At 42.0% G+C, this 17,581-nt stretch overlaps 1 protein-coding gene across 2 annotated transcripts in view; it reads left to right on the forward strand.

The window, feature by feature from the left end:
* Window positions 1-11,897: 11,897 nt before the first annotated feature.
* stx17 (syntaxin 17) overlaps window positions 11,898-17,581 on the forward strand; it is a 43,034-nt gene continuing 37,350 nt past the window's right edge. Inside the window, exons 1-2 of one of the 2 annotated variants that reach the window (XM_060900926.1) lie at window positions 11,898-11,997; window positions 12,656-12,858. In XM_060900926.1, coding sequence (XP_060756909.1) covers window positions 12,736-12,858 — 123 coding nt within the window. In that variant the 5' untranslated portion in view covers window positions 11,898-11,997; window positions 12,656-12,735. Of the gene's footprint in view, window positions 11,998-12,240; window positions 12,312-12,655; window positions 12,859-17,581 lie in introns of those variants that run through there. The other variant, XM_060900927.1, reaches the window with a different exon arrangement.

Here is a 17,581-nt window from a genome sequence, read left to right on the forward strand (position 1 = left end):
GCAGATCCCCCTGGAGTCTTCATTACAGCCTTCTATTAGAGCAAGAGAGGAGGGGCTAATGAGCGCACACACACACACACACACACACACACAGTGTGTGTGCGTGCACTGAGCGGCTCATGTAATATTGATCAGCTGTTAGTGAGTTTGTTGAGGGGGATCAGCAGGGCTGGACTCATGCTGTGACGAGTGACAGCAGAGCTTTAACACAAGAATGAGCCTCCCCACTAAATGCTCCAAACATGTACACACACACACACACACACACACACACACACACCATCATCATCCCAAAACCATTACGAAATGCTCATATAATACATGCACTCACCCTCCACTGTAATCCTAACACCTGTACACCTGCACTACATTCATGCAGTTATCTAATCATTCCATCAAGTAGCAGCAGCACAATACAAACAAATCATGCAGATACAGGTCAAGAGCTTCAGTTAATGCTCACATCAAACATCAGTATCGGGGAAGAATGTGGTTTCTGTGACTTTAATCGTGTCATGGTTGTTGGTGCAAGATGGACTGGTTTGAGTATTTCAGAATCTGCTGATCTCATGGGATTTTTCCACACAGCAGTCTCTGGAGTTTACACAGTATTGTGTGAAACCCAAAAAACATCCTGTGTGTGGAGGGTCTGCAAGCTGAAGCACCTTGTTGGTGAGAGAGATCTGAGGAGAATGGCCAGGAAGGCTATAGTAACTCACTCTTTCCAACCATAGTGAGAAGAAAAGCATCTCAGCATACACAACACGTCGAACCTTGAGCTGGATGGGCTACAACAGCAGAAAGCCACATCAGGTTTCACTGCTGTCAGCCAACAAGAAGTTCAAATTCAAGCACTTTATTGTCATTGTTAAGGCTCAACGAAATTTCTTTTGTGCTGGTCCTAAAGGTGCAAAACGTTAAGGTGCAAAATATTAAGACAAAAAAAATTACTTAGCAAATGCCTGAGAGCTAAGAAAGATGATAAATAAATAAATATAATATATACAAAACGAGGGGCGGCACGGTGGTGTAGTGGTTAGCACTGTTGCCTCACAGAAAGAGGGTTCGAGCCCAGCAGCTGGCGAGGGCCTTTCTGTGCGGAGTTTGCATGTTCTCCCCGTGTCCGCGTGGGTTTCCTCCGGGTGCTCCGGTTTCCCCCACAGTCCAAAGACATGCAGGTTAGGTTAACTGGTGACTCTAAATTGACCGTAGGTGTGAATGTGAGTGTGAATGGTTGTCTGTGTCTATGTGTCAGCCCTGTGATGACCTGGCGACTTGTCCAGGGTGTACCCCGCCTTTCGCCCGTAGTCAGCTGGGATAGGCTCCAGCTTGCCTGCGACCCTGTAGAAGGATAAAGCGGCTAGCGATAATGAGATGAGATGAATGAGATATACAAAACGAGGGGCGGCACGGTGGTGTAGTGGTTAGCACTGTTGCCTCACAGAAAGAAGGTTCTGGGTTCGAGCCCAGCAGCTGGCGAGGGCCTTTCTGTGTGGAGGTTGCATGTTCTCCCTGTGTCTACGTGGGTTTCCTCCGGGTGATCTGGTTTCCCCCAAAGACATGCAGGCTAAGCCAGTATCTCACTGGGCTGCGACAAATTGCGAACGTCATTCGTGAGAGAGTTTCAAAAGTGTCTTGAAACATTCGCGGGGCTTCTCAATTTCCTCGCAAAGTGTCGCTCCTTCGTCGCTGAAATTTTGAACATGCTCAAAAAATTCGTGCGACAAAATTTCTCTCAAAATAACCGCAAATGCGTCGCTGGTGTCGCAAAGCCGTCACAAACCCTTCTCAAGTCAGTTTCCGTGAGACAGGAAGTGCGAGTGTATCTCACTGGGCTGCGACAGCCTGAGACTAGTTGGAGACACAACAACTGCGATAAAATATGCGAATATGAATTCAGTGTGATTCCAAGTGAAATTTGTCGCTAATTTGCATATTTTATCCCAATTGTTGTGTCTCCAACTAGTCGCAGGCTGTCGCAGCCCAGTGAGATACTACCCTTAGGCTAATTGGTGGCTCTAAATTGACCGTAGGTGTGAATGTGAGTGTGAATGGTTGTTTGTCTCTGTGTCAGCCCTGTGATGACCTGGCAACTTGTCCAGGGTGTACCCCGCCTCTCACCTATCGTCAGCTGGGATAGGCTCCTGCGACCCTGTAGAACAGGATAAGCGGCTGGATGGATGGATGGATGGATGGATGGATGGATGGATGGATGGATATACAAAATGAATATGAATACACTTAACAGAAATGAGATGGAAATCAAGCAATATGTACAGATTGTGGATTGAATAGAAAAACAATGTATTGCACATGTCCTATCTCAGACTGTAGAGATATCAGAGTTCAATAAGTTTATTGCAGTTGAAAGGAAACTGTTTTTAACTCTGTTGGTACATGTGCGTATAGATCTGAAGCACCTGCCTGATGGGAGGAGCTTAAATAAGTGATGTGCGGGGTGAGTGATATCCTTTATAATATTTTTGCCCCTTCTTGAGTATAGCAAATCAAATCAAAATCAAATCAAGTTTATTTGTATAGCGCTTTTAACAATAAACATTGTTGCAAAGCAGCTTTACAGAATTTGAACGACTTAAAACATGAGCTAATTTTATCCCTAATCTATCCCCAATGAGTAAGCCTGTGGCGACAGTGGCAAGGAAAAACTCCCTCAGACGACATGAGGAAGAAACCTCGAGAGGAACCAGACTCAAAAGGGAACCCATCCTCATTTGGGCAACAACAGACAGCATGACTATAATATTAACAGTTTTAACAGGTATAACCCTCAACTGTCCTCATAGGGCCGTCATATAGCAGATCCAGAGATGGCAACTCAGTGCCAACGATGTCCTGTGGTGTTTTCACAACACGCTGTAGGGCTTTTCTGGCAGTTTTGGTGCGGCTGCTCTACCAGGCGATCATACAGTTTGTCACCTATAGAAATTGACCAGCAGCTTCTGGGGGAGGTTGACTCTCCTTAATCTCCTCAGAAAGTAGAGTCGTTGTTGTGCTTTGCCTACTACCACTGAGGTGTTATCAGTCCAGGAGAGGTCCTCTATGATGGTCATTCCCAGAAACTTGAAGCTGGAGACCCTCTCCACAGTCTCTGCTCTGATGGTTACTGGGCTGTGTACTGTCTTTTTGGAGGCCTTGAAGTCCTAAATGATTTCTTTGGTCTTCTTGATGTTCGAGACCAGGTTGTTGGTGTCGCACCATGCTGCCAGGTTCTGAGCTTCCTCTCAGTATGCAGCTTCATCATTATTAGATATAAGCCCAATGACCGTCGTATCATCTGCAAACTTAACAATAATGTTCGATTTGTGGGTGGGTTGACAGTCATGGGTGATAAGTGCATAGAGGAGGGGGCTCAGCACACAGCCTTGCGGCACGCCGGTACTCAGGATGAGTACGCCCAAGAATCTGACAAGAATCTGAGGGTATAATGGACACAGGACAGTTGAAGACTGAAAAATAAAAAACCCAGGTAATTTGGGTGCCACATGTACACTCAAGCACAGTGAAATTCGTCCTTTGCATTTAACCCATCTGAAGCAGTGAACACACACAAGTGAGCAATGGGCACACTGACATACCCAGAGCAGTGGGCAGCTATACTACAACACCCAGGGAGCAGTTGGGAGTTAGATGTCTTGTTCAAGGGCACTTCAGCCCAAGGCTGCCCCATGTTAACGGAACCACATGTCTTTGGGGGAAACCGGAGCAAACCCATGCAGACACAAAGAGAACATGCAAACTCCACACAGAAAGGCCCTCATCGGAGGCTGGGCTCAAACCCAGAACCTTCTTGCTGTGAGACGACAGTGCTAACCACTACACCACCGTGCCATCCATACAGATTGCTCACATTTTTAGCTCAACAAGACCCTTTTTTTTTTTTTTGCATTTTTATGGCTTTGATAGAGGTACTTGATATAGTTGAAACAGCAATAGCCAAAATATTGTTTATTCACCATTCTAGCTAAGTTCACAGCAAAAGATTTCTACTTCATTAAGTCATCTTACCAACCACACAATGTTGCTAAAGCAGAAACGATAATACCATTACAACAGTATCTCTGAACTGAGTCATAAATGTTGTAATGTATACAGATTGTGTGGTGATGTTGCTGCGATGTGAGGTTATTTCTCAGATTTTATCTCATCCTTAAATAGTTTCAGTTGAGCAGGTGAGAACATCGATAAAGATAACAGGAATGTAATGGTAATCCCTCATTAAAAGTTTATCATTCCACCCCCTTCCTCAATCGCATGCTGGGACTCCCCCACTGGGTCAGAAAAGAGAGTGAGTGGGCAGATTGGTGGTGAAAATGGGGGTGGACAAGTGAGAGACGGAACCATAACTTTTGTGGCACTCGTCGAGATTGACATCTTCAGCTTGTCTTCAGCCTTGAGAGTACTTTTTTCGTTCCTGCCGCAGGCACTTTCAGTTTTTCCATCCTCCCACTGCTTCTTTTGCTCTATCGCGGTTTCTCGCTCTTTCTCTGTTTTGTTGTTTTCTGGACGGGATGTTTTGTTCTCTTCATGTTTATATGGCCTACATTAAAGCTCGAGGACCTGATTTAACAGTTTATGATGATCTGATTACCTGAGTCTGGAGTCGGAGCGAAATTATTATTAGATGACTAAATAATGAAATATATTAAAGGTCACAGTCAGGTCTAGATTTGGAAGATGAGTACACCACAAACTAGACTGATGAATCATATAGATACAAATAGTATCAATCGCTGTATAGTACCAGTCAAAAGTTTGTACCCCTCTACTCATTCATAGGGTTTTCTGTATTTGGATTATTTTCTACAGTTTAGAACAATACTGAAGACATCAAAACTATGAAATAACATATGGAACATGTAGGGAATTATGCGGTAAACAAAAAAGGGTTAAAAAAGTTAATTAGTGGAATCATTTTTTAAAAATACAGTAAATAGCCCTATTCGACAACTGTAGTAATTCATATTATGTCACGAACCACTCAGCTAAGTAAAGAGAAACGACATCCATCATTACTTTAAGACATGAAGTGACTTTTAATTCATAAAAATAAAGAAAAAACATCGATTAAAAAGGTGTATCCAAACTTTTTTCTGTATGTATAGTGTATGCGCGGTCTGTTTCTATGGCTTGACGTGCGACAAATGCAACAGTGTTTTAATATAAACTGAAATCTCATAAAGACTTCTGATCACTCCGTTTGTAAACTGCGAGTTATGTACAGTGTAGGTTTATGAAACTTAGCTGTGTGGGTGATGCTTTTGTTGTCTCTTTGAAACTGGCAGTTGTGTGTGACCCTCTTCTTTCATGTGTGTTTTTGTGTGCGTGAGCGTGTGTGTGTGTGTGTGTGCGTGCAAGTAACTAAACCCATAGTGCCAGAGCTTTTCAAGAAGTCCTAGGGAGCACCAGAAATAAAATGTGCATGAGCCCGAGAGTGAGGGCGATAGAAAGCACACAGCGGGCTTTGGTTGAAGCTCACTTCACACATGTGGTTAATCTGCTGGTGTTCTCTTAAGCCGGAAACACTGATCACTAGGGCCCAGAGAGTGGAGCAGGTGTGTGTGTGTGTGTGTGTATGTTTTTCTATCTTCATGGGAATCAGATGTCCTCACAACAATCAGAATATCTGATCATTTCAGGTACACATATCTCACAAAACAAAAACTGGTGGTTTTATTAAGAAAAACTAAGAGTCAACATGTTTCTAGTGGGTTACTGAGATTAAGTGAAGATGTAAGCATAGTATTAAATAACTTCATTAAAAATGATGTCAGTGAAAAGGCCTCACAAGGATAGTAAGTGTGCATTTTCTTAAAAGCTATAGCATTATTACTAGGGATCGAGTACAAATCCATGTTTTTTGGTATGCATCAATACTCATGGTCGTGGGTTCCAACTCAGGCACAGGGAAACTGCCTCTGTTGGGCCCTTGAGCAAGGTCCTTAAAGCGAGACGGCCTTTTGATTTCATAAAATCGGTGAAATTTAGTTCCTGCTGAAATTTGGTCATTGTGATATATTTTTATTTCTGTAATATCTCACAAAATATCAGGCCATTCTGTGGCTGGGAAGTTATTTAATTTGAGGGGATTCTCGAGCAAATAATGTGCATGAAATCGCTCGCTTTGCACAGTCAAGCAGACCGAGGAAGTCCGTGTCCGCATGCGCAAGTTTACCTTGACTGTGTGCTGACAGTTACAACATTCTGTCGCTAAACGAACAGCTGATCACACCGAGGTGCTCGTTGACTGCTGATATTTATTAGTTTGGTCCTGTGTTTCCTTTCCTTCGCAACATAACGTCTTTTCTTCTCGCTTTCCATTACTGTAGTGGGTCTTTCACGTTTCATTTGCACACTCACGTCCTCCATTTTCCTCTCCTATTTCAAATTTGTATCCCACAGTGTCTTGAACGAACAAAGAAAGCCCAGCACGTGATGTGTGATGTAGTGTCTTGAATTGGGTCACGGTGAAGCAGGAAAAAATAGTGGAGAATTTAGGGCCATGTGGCCCTAAATTCATTAATTGTTCTATTTTAATAAAGCTAATAAAACTGGAAGTCTGTTATTCCATTTCAGTAGCTTTTGGTCCGCTAAACAAAAATAATGGGTGTCAGGGAAAATTATTTTTATGACCTACACTTGAAAAATCTGAAAGGCAGTCTACCTTTAACTCTTTCTGCTCCAGGGACCTCTGGCAGAGAACTAACCAGCTTTCTGCAGAAGAGGAGATCCTGAGATGGTGCTGGAGGTGGATCAGCTACACACTCCGCAAGCCAGCCTCCAACATCACCAAACAAGCGCTCACCTGGAATCCCCAAGGCAAGAGGAACAGAGGACGGCCCAGAAGCACGTGGCACCGAGACCTTGAAGCTGACACCAAAAGAATGGGATACACCTAGAGCCAACTGGAGCGGATAGCCCAAGACTGAGATGCTTGGCGATCCTTTGTCAGTGGCCTATGCCCCAAGAGGGGTAGAAGGCGTAAGTAAGTAAGTAAGCTCCAGGGACCCTGTGCTCTGACCTCAGCTTCCTAACAAGCTGGGACATCAATAAATAAATAAAATAAAATAAAATAACATAAAATAAATTCACAGTACAAATTTTAAATTTAGTTTTAGTCACTTACTGAAAATTGTATTTGGTTTTAGTCACATTTTAGTCTTTTTTCATTTGTTTTGTTTTGGTCAAGATTTAGCCAGTGGAACTCAATTTATTTTTAGTCAATGCTTTAGTCATAATTTTCCACACAATTTCATAATCATTTTCTCACCATTACAGTTTCATGACACTGTTATAGATTTTGCTGAATGATATTTCTCCTTGCTGTAAAAATTCCCTTGAGCAGACACTGAACTATGTGTTTAGTAAGAACGTTACTGATTTATCGTACTGTACGAGTGATTTTTTTTTTTTAGAGAGAGTGATGGTGTTCAGTATCGGTTTGGTTTTTCCTTTAATTTGGTAATTTGTTAAACATTATATAAATGTTTGGCCCTGATACTTACTCCTATTGCTGTTGCATTTAAGAGTTTAGGTTTTGCTTGTATAAAATATCCCCCTGTCTGATATTGTAATGGTGCATTCCAGTTAGTGTTCGTGGATGTGGGTATTGTATTAATGGAAATAAGACAGTCAGATTAGAAGTAACAGTTTTCTGGCTGAAATTATACTGAACCAAATGTACTTTGTAGCTGTTGATATTTGATTTGTAAAGGTGTTTTTGCTTGAACATTTTGTTCTCTGAAAAGTTTTTCACATCACGCTTTGTACAAGCAATGCTGACCATGCACTCGAAGACTTAAAAAACTCTAAAAGACTTTTGAAAGATTAAAGTCTGACTCCCTCTTACATCAAAAGCCAATGTGTCATTAGTCACACAGTTACGTCGGCCTTACGCCAAACGACTTTTCAAGCGATTAGCTATGAGTTTGCAGAGACTGGAGATCTTACAACGTCACTATTTGCATGAGACAAGACTAAAGATTAAATATTAAACATGGTTGATTTTATTGGAACGTCAAGATAAGAAAAAGACTGACTTAAGACAGCTATCCTGATCACATTCCACCAAACCAAAGATGATTTTATTCCCACATTGGAAATTCATCTGTAACAGTGAAATTGCTTGAAAGGTTATTTGGTGTAACCATAAGTAGCCAAGGGAAATAGACAGAGAGTCACTACAGTGGTGCTTGAAAGTTTGTGAACCCTTTAGAATTTTCTATATTTCTGCATAAATATGACTCAAAACATCATCAGATTTTCACACAAGTCCTAAAAGTAGATAAAGAGAACCCAGTTAAACAAATGAGACAAAAATATTATACTTGGTCATTTATTTATTGAGGAAAATGATCCAATATTGCATATCATTGAGTAGCAAAAGTATGTGAAACTTTGCTTTCAGTATCTGGTGTGACCCCCTTGTGCAGCAATAACTGCAACTAAACGTTTCCGGTAACTGTTGATCAGTCCTGCACACCAGCTTGGAGGAATTTTAGCCCATTCCTCCATACAGAACAGTTTCAATTCTGGGATGTTGGTGGGTTTCCTCACATGAACTGCTCGCTTCAGGTCCTTCCATAACATTTCGATTGGATTAAGGTCAGGACTTTAACTTGGCCATTCCAAAACATTAACTTTATTCTTCTTTAACCATTCTTTGGTACAACGACTTGTGTGCTTAGGGTCGTTGTCTTGCTGCATGACCCACCTTCTCTTGGGATTCAGTTCATGGACAGATGTTCTGACATTTTCCTTTAGAATTCGCTGGTATAATTCAGAATTTATTGTTCCATCAGTGATGGCAAGCCGTCCAGGCCCAGATGCAGCAAAACAGGCCCAAACCATGATACTACCACCACCATGTTTCAGAGATGGGATAAGGTTCTTATGCTGGAATGCAGTGTTTTCCTTTCTCCAAACATAACGCTTCTCATTTAAACCAAAAAGTTCTATTTTGGTCTAAAAAAAAGTCCCTTTCCATGCGGCAGCACCGATCTCCATAGCCCTCAGCCTCTCACATAGAGAGGGTTACAGTGGGGGGTTGGTTCTCTGGTAACCATGAGAGTTTGACTCCCCACTCGCATCTGTATTGAAACATGCCTTGCCAAGACAGCACCATTTTTATGATGGTCTTCAGTATAACCCGACCATGAATAGAACTCATGATCGAGAGGCGGACACGCTAACCACTAGGCCAACTCACAGTATTTTGGTCTCATCCATCCACAAAGCATTTTTCCAATAGCCTTCTGGCTTGTCCACATGATCTTTAGCAAACTGCAGACGAGTAGCAATGTTCTTTTTGGAGAGCAGTGGCTTTCTCCTTGCAACCCTGCCATGCACACCATTGTTGTTCAGTGTTCTCCTGATGGTGGACTCATGAACATTAACATTAGCTAATGTGAGAGAGGCCTTCAGTTGCTTAGAAGTTACCCTGGGGTCCTTTGTGACCTCGCCGACTATTACAGGCCTTGCTCTTGGAGCGATCTTTGTTGGTCGACCACTCCTGGGGAGGGTAACAATGGTTTTGAATTTCCTCCATTTGTACACAATCTGTCTGACTGTGGATTGGTGGAGTCCAAACTCTTTAGAGATGGTTTTGTAACCGTTTCCAGCCTGATGAGCATCAACAACGCTTTTTCTGAGGTCCTCCTTTGTTCGTGCCATGATACACTTCCACAAACGTGTTGTGAAGATCAGCCTTTGATAGATCCCTGTTCTTTAAATAAAACAGGGTGCCCACTCACACCTGATTGTCATCCCATTGATTGAAAACACCTGACTCTAATTTCACCTTCAAATTAACTGCTAATCCTAGAGGTTCGCATACTTTTGCCACTGACAGATATGTAATATTGGATCATTTTCCTCAATAAATAAATTACCAAGTATAATATTTTTGTCTCATTTGCTTAACTGGATTCTCTTTATCTACTTTTAGGACTTGTGTGAAAATCTGATGATGTTTTTGGTCATATTTATGCAGAAATATAGAAAATTCTAAAGAGTTCACAAACTTTCAAGCACTACTGTACATGTACTTTTTTATATATCATATAAAAATGAAAGCCTAACTAGATTGTCTGCCAGCTATTTTGTCTTGTCTTTACTCGCCAACACAAAAGGAACAGAGCAATACGGTGATTTCACTGTATTTTCTTTGTCAATCTTTTTTTCATTTATGTTATCGTTACAATTTAGTCATGAAATAAGAGATCGCCAACGAACACTTATGGTCAAAATTTTCATTGACAAAATTAACACTGAATGAGTGACCTACTTGGTGACATGGTGATGCAGTAGTTAACACTGTCAACTCACAGCAAGAAGGTTCTGGGTTCAAACCTTGCTGTCAACCAGGGCCTTTCTGGGTGGAGTTTGCATGTTCTCCTCATGCATGTGTGGGTTTCCTCCTGACACTCTGGGTTCCTCTTACAGTCCAAAGACATGCAGATTAGGTCAACCGGCTACTCTGAATTGCCTATAGGTATGTATGTGAATGGTTCTTTTCTGTGTTAGCCCTGCGATAGACAGGCAACCTGCCCTGGTTGTGTTCCATCATATAGTGGCATGATGGAAGTCTTGCTGAAAATAAACACTTTCTTTGCTGCCGTTCCTCAATGCTGGCTGTGGTAAACTACTGGTAGTACATGTCCAAAATGGCGGCCACGTTTGTCGTGACGTCACGTGAAAAGGGTCCATACCCTGCCTCTTGTCTGAAGTCAGCTGGGATTGGATCCAGAGACCCTGATGGATAAGCGGTATAGATAATGGATGGATGGATGGATGGATGGATGGATGGTGTAACCTACTTAGTATTAAGCAATCATAGATGTGACTGAACAGTTTATTGGTTGGTTGCTACTGTGAGCTGCTAGCAACGAACTCATCATGCTGAGTTTTATGTTTAAGTTTTAATGGTGTTTATTTGACGGTGTATATTTGACAGTACAAGAGAGGCCAGTCTGAGCGTGGTATTTAAAATGAGCGCAAGGTCATTCCGGCACACACTGCACAACTTGGCTATTTATTTAACCCACTGCACATATTCTCCTCCTCTTACTCATTCATATCATGTCGCTTCTCCATCTTCATCATGTGACCTATTTTTGCATATCCCGGGACATACTGTACAGCTTGGACTTCAACAACTCATGCACGTACCCCTTAAATATGTCCACTTTTCAAATGTGTATATTTTATATTCTTCTTATTTTTTATTCTGTGTATATAGATGCTTTCGTTTTTGCTAAATTCTTCTATCTTAACTGTTCAAGCACCAATCACCAAAGCAAATTCCTTGTACGTGAGAACGTACTTGGATAAACTTGATTCTGATTCTGAAGGTGCTGTGAATTGCAGCTTGACTTGCAAGGAAGCGTGCAGGAAGCTTGCAGGCATAGAAGCTTGCATATCACAGTGCTCAGTGCTCGCACAACTGAACTGACAGCTGTGTACTTTCGCTTCCCTACTCCAAACTTGCGAATACCTTTGTGCTTACATCAACGACTTAGTATTATTACATCACATAGTATCAGTATTGGATGTTGGAGCGAGATTGGAGCATTTTTGTGAGTAGGAGTACAAGTAATCGATCATAGTATCGGATCCATCCCTGATACCAATATCAGTATTGATCCATCCCTAATTATTACACATTTTTTTAAATATTTATGTACATTATTAAACATTTTAATAAATTCTAAAGTGATTGAACAGTTAACATAGAAGAACTTAGCAAAGAATTAAAATATAAAATATTTACACAATACATATATAGGTCTAAAAACAACAACAAAATAACCCAACACAACAGGCCTCGCTTTCTTTAGTTCCACTTTGAGATTTGTTTCTACGTCGGACAGATTTTAGTGATGCACAAGGAACAAGGAAAAACGTATACAAACAAAGTTTTTGACGAGGAGCAAAAACATAATCAGCTTTAAAGGTTTATGCACCGAAAAGGGTTTTTAGGTGAGGAAAAGTATTTCAGTTTTATGTTGAGGAGCTGTCAACGAGCGAATGAATGTTTTTGGCTATTAATTATGATATGAAGCTCTGAGCTTTAGAACTAGCTAGCGTGACTTAGTGTGTGCATCCTAAACGGCTCCATGTTCCCTATATAAGTGCGCTTTGTACAGGATATAACATAATGAATCGTCCGCCCTATCTAGTGTACTACGTCAGGTGTGTCGGTATTTAGGACTCAGCCTTTGTGAAAGAAACCGTCTCTGGTCAACTCTTTTTAAATAATAGCTGAGCTATTTTCCCCCCTAGATGCTATAAAAGTGTGTTTTTTATATTCTTTGAGATATTTAATAGCGTTATGCATGCATTATTGAGTAATTTATCTCAAAGTAAAAGTTAGTTTAAACACAACAAAAATAGCTAGGCCACAAAAATGCATTTGGAAGAGAAACTGAAAGCAAATAAACGAAAGCATGCATTGTTCAATTAAAGGACAAATGACAGAAATATAAGTTTATAGTTTTCTGGAAACATGACCAGCCAGTATTGCATTACAGACTCAAGAATGCAGTGTCTAACATTTTGCTCCATATCATTCTTATTCTTTTGCTCAACCCTGATCATTTCATTGTCAAGCTGTTGAGCTTTCATTTCTCTCTTGCAGAGTGTCAGTCCTCAAGAGTCCTATGGCACATATAGGATGAGCGTATGGTTGAACCCGTGACCTTTCGGAGAGGTTGAAGTATGGCGGATGAGGAGGGCAAGCTGACGCTGCGGCGACTGGAAGCGCCCATCCAGAAGTTCATCAAAGTGGTGATTCCCACTGATCTGGAGCGCCTTCAGAAGCACCAGCATAACATAGAGAAGGTACACACACACACACACTCTGAGATGTGTAAGGTTTGGGCACATGAACATTGTTCTTTAGCCTGGGCCCGCCCATCCTAAGTGTGACGCAACACGGGGGCCTGTTGCGAACTTAGTCTGGCAAGGTAAGCTATCTCCAGCTCTTCCAAGCTCCCGAAAAATCGGGAGCCACTCAACTTTGAGCATCTCCAACGGCCCTGGGTAGAGGCGTGTTCAAGGCAGTGACGTAGTAGAACTGCGACCGGAAGCCATAGATTGTTTACGGAATCTATGCCGGAAGCGCTTCATTCACTAGAAACATTACGAACATGGAGCAGCGGCAAGCCTTTGACACAGCGGTAGATGCTGTATTGAAAGCATTCAACGGGAAGTTCTCATTGAAAACGGAGCAAAGAGCAGCCCTGGAGGTATTTATCTTCTTCCTGTTACTCAAGCAGTTTCCGTCGCGTCACATACGTCAGAGGAAAGAGTGATGTGATTGGTTTAAGCTTCGTCACAGCCTTTTCTGGCTTCGACCAGTAGCAAACTGAGGCATTTCAGGGAGGCGGGTCAACCACGCGCTTTGGGAACCGGTTGGGCTTAATATCTTTGCCAGACCAAATGCTCGCAGAGCTTTGAAGTCGCGTTAGCCAGACTAATTGTTCTTAGCCCAGGGGCGTCACTAGTCTGGTTAACACCAGACCATATCACAAGTGAAATGGTCTGGAATCCGCCTATTGAATTTCTCATAGGGGAGGTGTGGTTTGTCAACGGCCGTTTATTGGACGTTACGAATGTCTATCATTTGGCGTATACGTAGCCCATGGCCAATCATGGCAGTTGTACCCAGTGACGTAGTTAGAGCGACGAAGAGGCGAAGAAGAGAAGGAAAGAGAAAGAGAAGGCAAAACAAAAATAGGAAAACAATGGCACCGAACGATTACTGCCGTTTGTGCAAGACAAAGCTTGATCGAAAGTTTGGTTCGTATCGCTCGCCGCCATGTTAAATGTGATCCGTAAACAGTCCCAAATAAACTACAAGCTTCCGTTTGTCGAGTAGTACGCGTCACCGTCTTTCCACCCCTCCCCACTCTCTGATTGGCTCCCTAACTCAGGCGAGCCTTTAGACCATAGTTTCCATGCTGTCTTTTCAGATCGGAACGATTGTGCAAAGCAGCATGGGATTTCCCAGGCTAGGGCGTCACTAGGAATTAAGCTTTACTGGGGCACTGCCCCCCCGACACACACACACACAATGCCCCCCTTCCCCCACACACACAATGCACCTTAACATTCCTGGTATAGAGGATGTGCAGTCACGTGACCCGTTCGTGTTTACTCCGCCATATTGGACGGCTTCAGGATTGTTTACCTTGCGCGAGCGTAATGGATCCAGGGAGTAATCCCCAAGAAAATTCGGAAAATACCCCATCTACATCGCGCGATAACTTGTCTAAGTTTGTTCAGCATCTTGAAGGTGACGTGAGGCAGCGTTACGTGGAAAAGTGTTCCAGGTTGGGGATTGCAGATCCGTACAACTTGCCGCAATCCTTGTTCAGGGAAATTCGGAGCTGCGGTGCCGGCGATTTGCCCGATCTGGCCTACCACGACATTTACAGTTTTCTCGTTAATCGTGTTACACTGGCAAAGCCCTCAAAGCTTACAAGAGCCTGGAAGCTTATAAATATTTTATTGCGGGATGGGTATCCCAACTATACCTCTGGAAGGTTCCGAAGAAGAATGTCTACTTGATAACCTCACGGGTAAGTGGCATTAAGACGTTTATCATAAAGAGACTATACAGGACGTTTTATCGTAAGAATGTTCGAAATCTAAACTCAGTTCCAGATAATGACAGGGTTGTAAATATGTACGTTTTTGTCTGGAAAAAAAATATCACAAATCACCACTATCTTTATCTGTGCAGAATTATTATTCAGTATCAGATATAAATGTATTAGAAGATTACACCTACCTGATATGAAGTGTTCACTACAAATTCGGCTGGTAGAACTGGGGTACCAGTTTTCTCTTCGCACAGCGGACACCCATTTTGCGCGTCTCTCCTCGTCTGCGGGGAATCTATAAAATGACAGGCCCTCCTTTTGGCCCTGTCTATTGGTACAACCAAATGCTGAACAAGATATAACCATTCTCGAAAGATCTACTCCCACACACTTGATAATTAGAACGGGTTCGTCTAAGTTCTATGCGCGGCCATGCCATCCAAGATGGCAGATAAACAAATATCACGTGACCTCGTGACGTCACGTGCACGCTCTCTATACATCTACTGGTAAAGTTAAAAAGGGAGAGTCTGTTCAAGAATGCATTAAGGTGTTTATTTAAATATACTCTATTGTCTTTCATATGCAGTAAACCTGCCAAACATTTCATGGAGCAGCTAAACAGCTGAATAACCTAACTAATTTTGTTATGTATTTGATTCAAGTTTTCTATTATGCAACCTCAACTCTCACGATTCATGAACTTAGCTGGTTAGTTATGACTGACTAGCACATAGCCTACAACCTTAATCTTACCTCTCTGACCCTCCTCCTCATCTGTCACTGTTTCCCTGTCTCTGCTTCATGAGAAGAATTGTCTGATATCCATCTGGAAAAGTAATTTAATATCGTTTAATTCGATGTAGTTTAATGGGTTTGTTAGAATATGGTTTGCTTAGTTTTGTTGCAAAAACTTCACGCTACCTTAACTCATCCAGAGCCCGTTCTCTGACTCATCCAAAGAGTAGACTCATCTCTCCAGTAGGCTAAATGGACTCGTGGCATGCCGCACGCACGCTATGTTTACAGTGAGAATCTCCAAGACCAATCAGAAAATTAGTTAGAAAGAAGAGGCGATAGAAGTTTGAAACACACTCTGTCCTACAACTTACAGTAGATAAATGATCTGCCAAAGAAACTAGTTTGTTCCAAAAATCTTTCAACATTTTCTTACTGGGGCACAGCTGATTTTTACTGGGGCACGTGCCCCAGTAAAAAAGGCCTAGTGACGCCCCTGTCTTAGCCTCTCTCCTTGCTCAAAGTGTAAAGGCAATTTATTAGACAGGGATGAGAGTTTTCCGCTTTTCGGCGGATTTCCGCTTTTTCTGAGCGAAAATCGATATTATGCCACATCCGTTGAGATGTTTTTTTTCATTGAGGGGGGTTGGGGTATGTTCCTTCGTGATACTCAAGCATACGACGATGTTACATGTTTACATTTTCGCCATCTTTAGTCTCGCTAAGTCTCGCGGTAGAATACGTGTTATCTACAATGTAATTGGCCAAAACGTCGCTGGCGAGAGCATGATAGCCAATCATAACAGTTGTTACAAGAGTGTGGGAGAGAACAAAAGCCAATCATAACAGTTCTTACAAAAGTACCCGCATCGTTTTATTTTATCGAAACTTGCATATGTTCATCGTCGCTGCGCTTCAAAAATACGTTTCTCTTTCGTATCGGCTTTTTTACTCAAAATGCCGAATACAATTGACAAGCGAGACGAAGCGAAGGTACGTGAAATCGATGCTGGTATAAAAAACAGAGAGAGGACTGACAAGCTTTTGTCTTTGGCCAAAAGGCTGAAGAAGTCATCGAAATGATTAAATGAAAATGAGAAGTGACTGTGAACTATAAATAATTGTATAAAGTGTACATAGACATTATCCCATAAACTTAGCATTCGTTTGATTTAATACATTGAACATGTATATGATGGTCAGTAAATCTGAATTAATGCTGACAGTTTTGAAAACTTAAATATTTCAAAAGACTTTTTGAAATCATATGCAACTAATGAGGACATAGGGTGACTGACCTTTTCTCCCTAAGAAATTTTATTTAATATGTGGCAGATCACAGAATCCAGGGACACATGTCTGCCCGGGGGCATTTTGAGTTATTGACAGATTCAGAAAGTACAGTTTCTAAGCTTTCCAATGATGCCTTCCATGTGGAGATCTGACAATATTTGAAGAATGTGTGGCCTTTTGAAAGTGTATACTTCTTAAAACAGAAAAGGGAGAAAATCGCCCTCAAAGTTTTCCATCTCAGCTACTCTGGGTGTAGGGCGGGCACATAATGGTGCTCATTTGCATGACATTAAGGAAAGCCCTACCCCCTACTAGCTAGCACGGTACTACTTTCATGTAAACAAAGATCACCACGTCAATTTTCCTTCCATGCAAAGTATGCCCAACACAATTATGAAGTACAAAAATAAGTCCTAAAGTATACTTTAACGTTTTGTGGTTGAAAAATTACTCACACCGTAAGAAAGAAAGATAGCACGATGAAGACACAACTAACACAACACTAGTTTCATGTAAAGCCTCGGTCACAACCGGCCGTACAGTACGTGCTCCGACAGCCGGTCTACACGCAAAAAACGCAAGAAACGCACAGAGAGCGTGCATGAAACGCACGAGAGCGCGTGTGTGAAAAGCACGAGAGCGCGCGTGTGATGTGCTGATTTTCGAGCCGCAGACCGGCCGCAGAGGTTCTTTGTCATGTCAAACAAACTCTACGGGCGCTTACGTTTTTTTCAGGTTGCAAGACAAACTTACGGCCAACGCGCGTCTTTCTCCGTGAGCAAAAAAAAAACCCTCAGCGATTTGGGGAAACGTCAAAAATCGCACGGCCAAAAAATCGTACGTGCGGTTGTGACCTAGGCTTAACCAAACCACAACACTCTCCGTTACATGCAAAAATAGCCACACAGCCTTAGATTAATAAACTT

This window comes from Neoarius graeffei, chromosome 19, assembly GCF_027579695.1.
Source record: "Neoarius graeffei isolate fNeoGra1 chromosome 19, fNeoGra1.pri, whole genome shotgun sequence".
Taxonomy (NCBI): domain Eukaryota; kingdom Metazoa; phylum Chordata; class Actinopteri; order Siluriformes; family Ariidae; genus Neoarius; species Neoarius graeffei.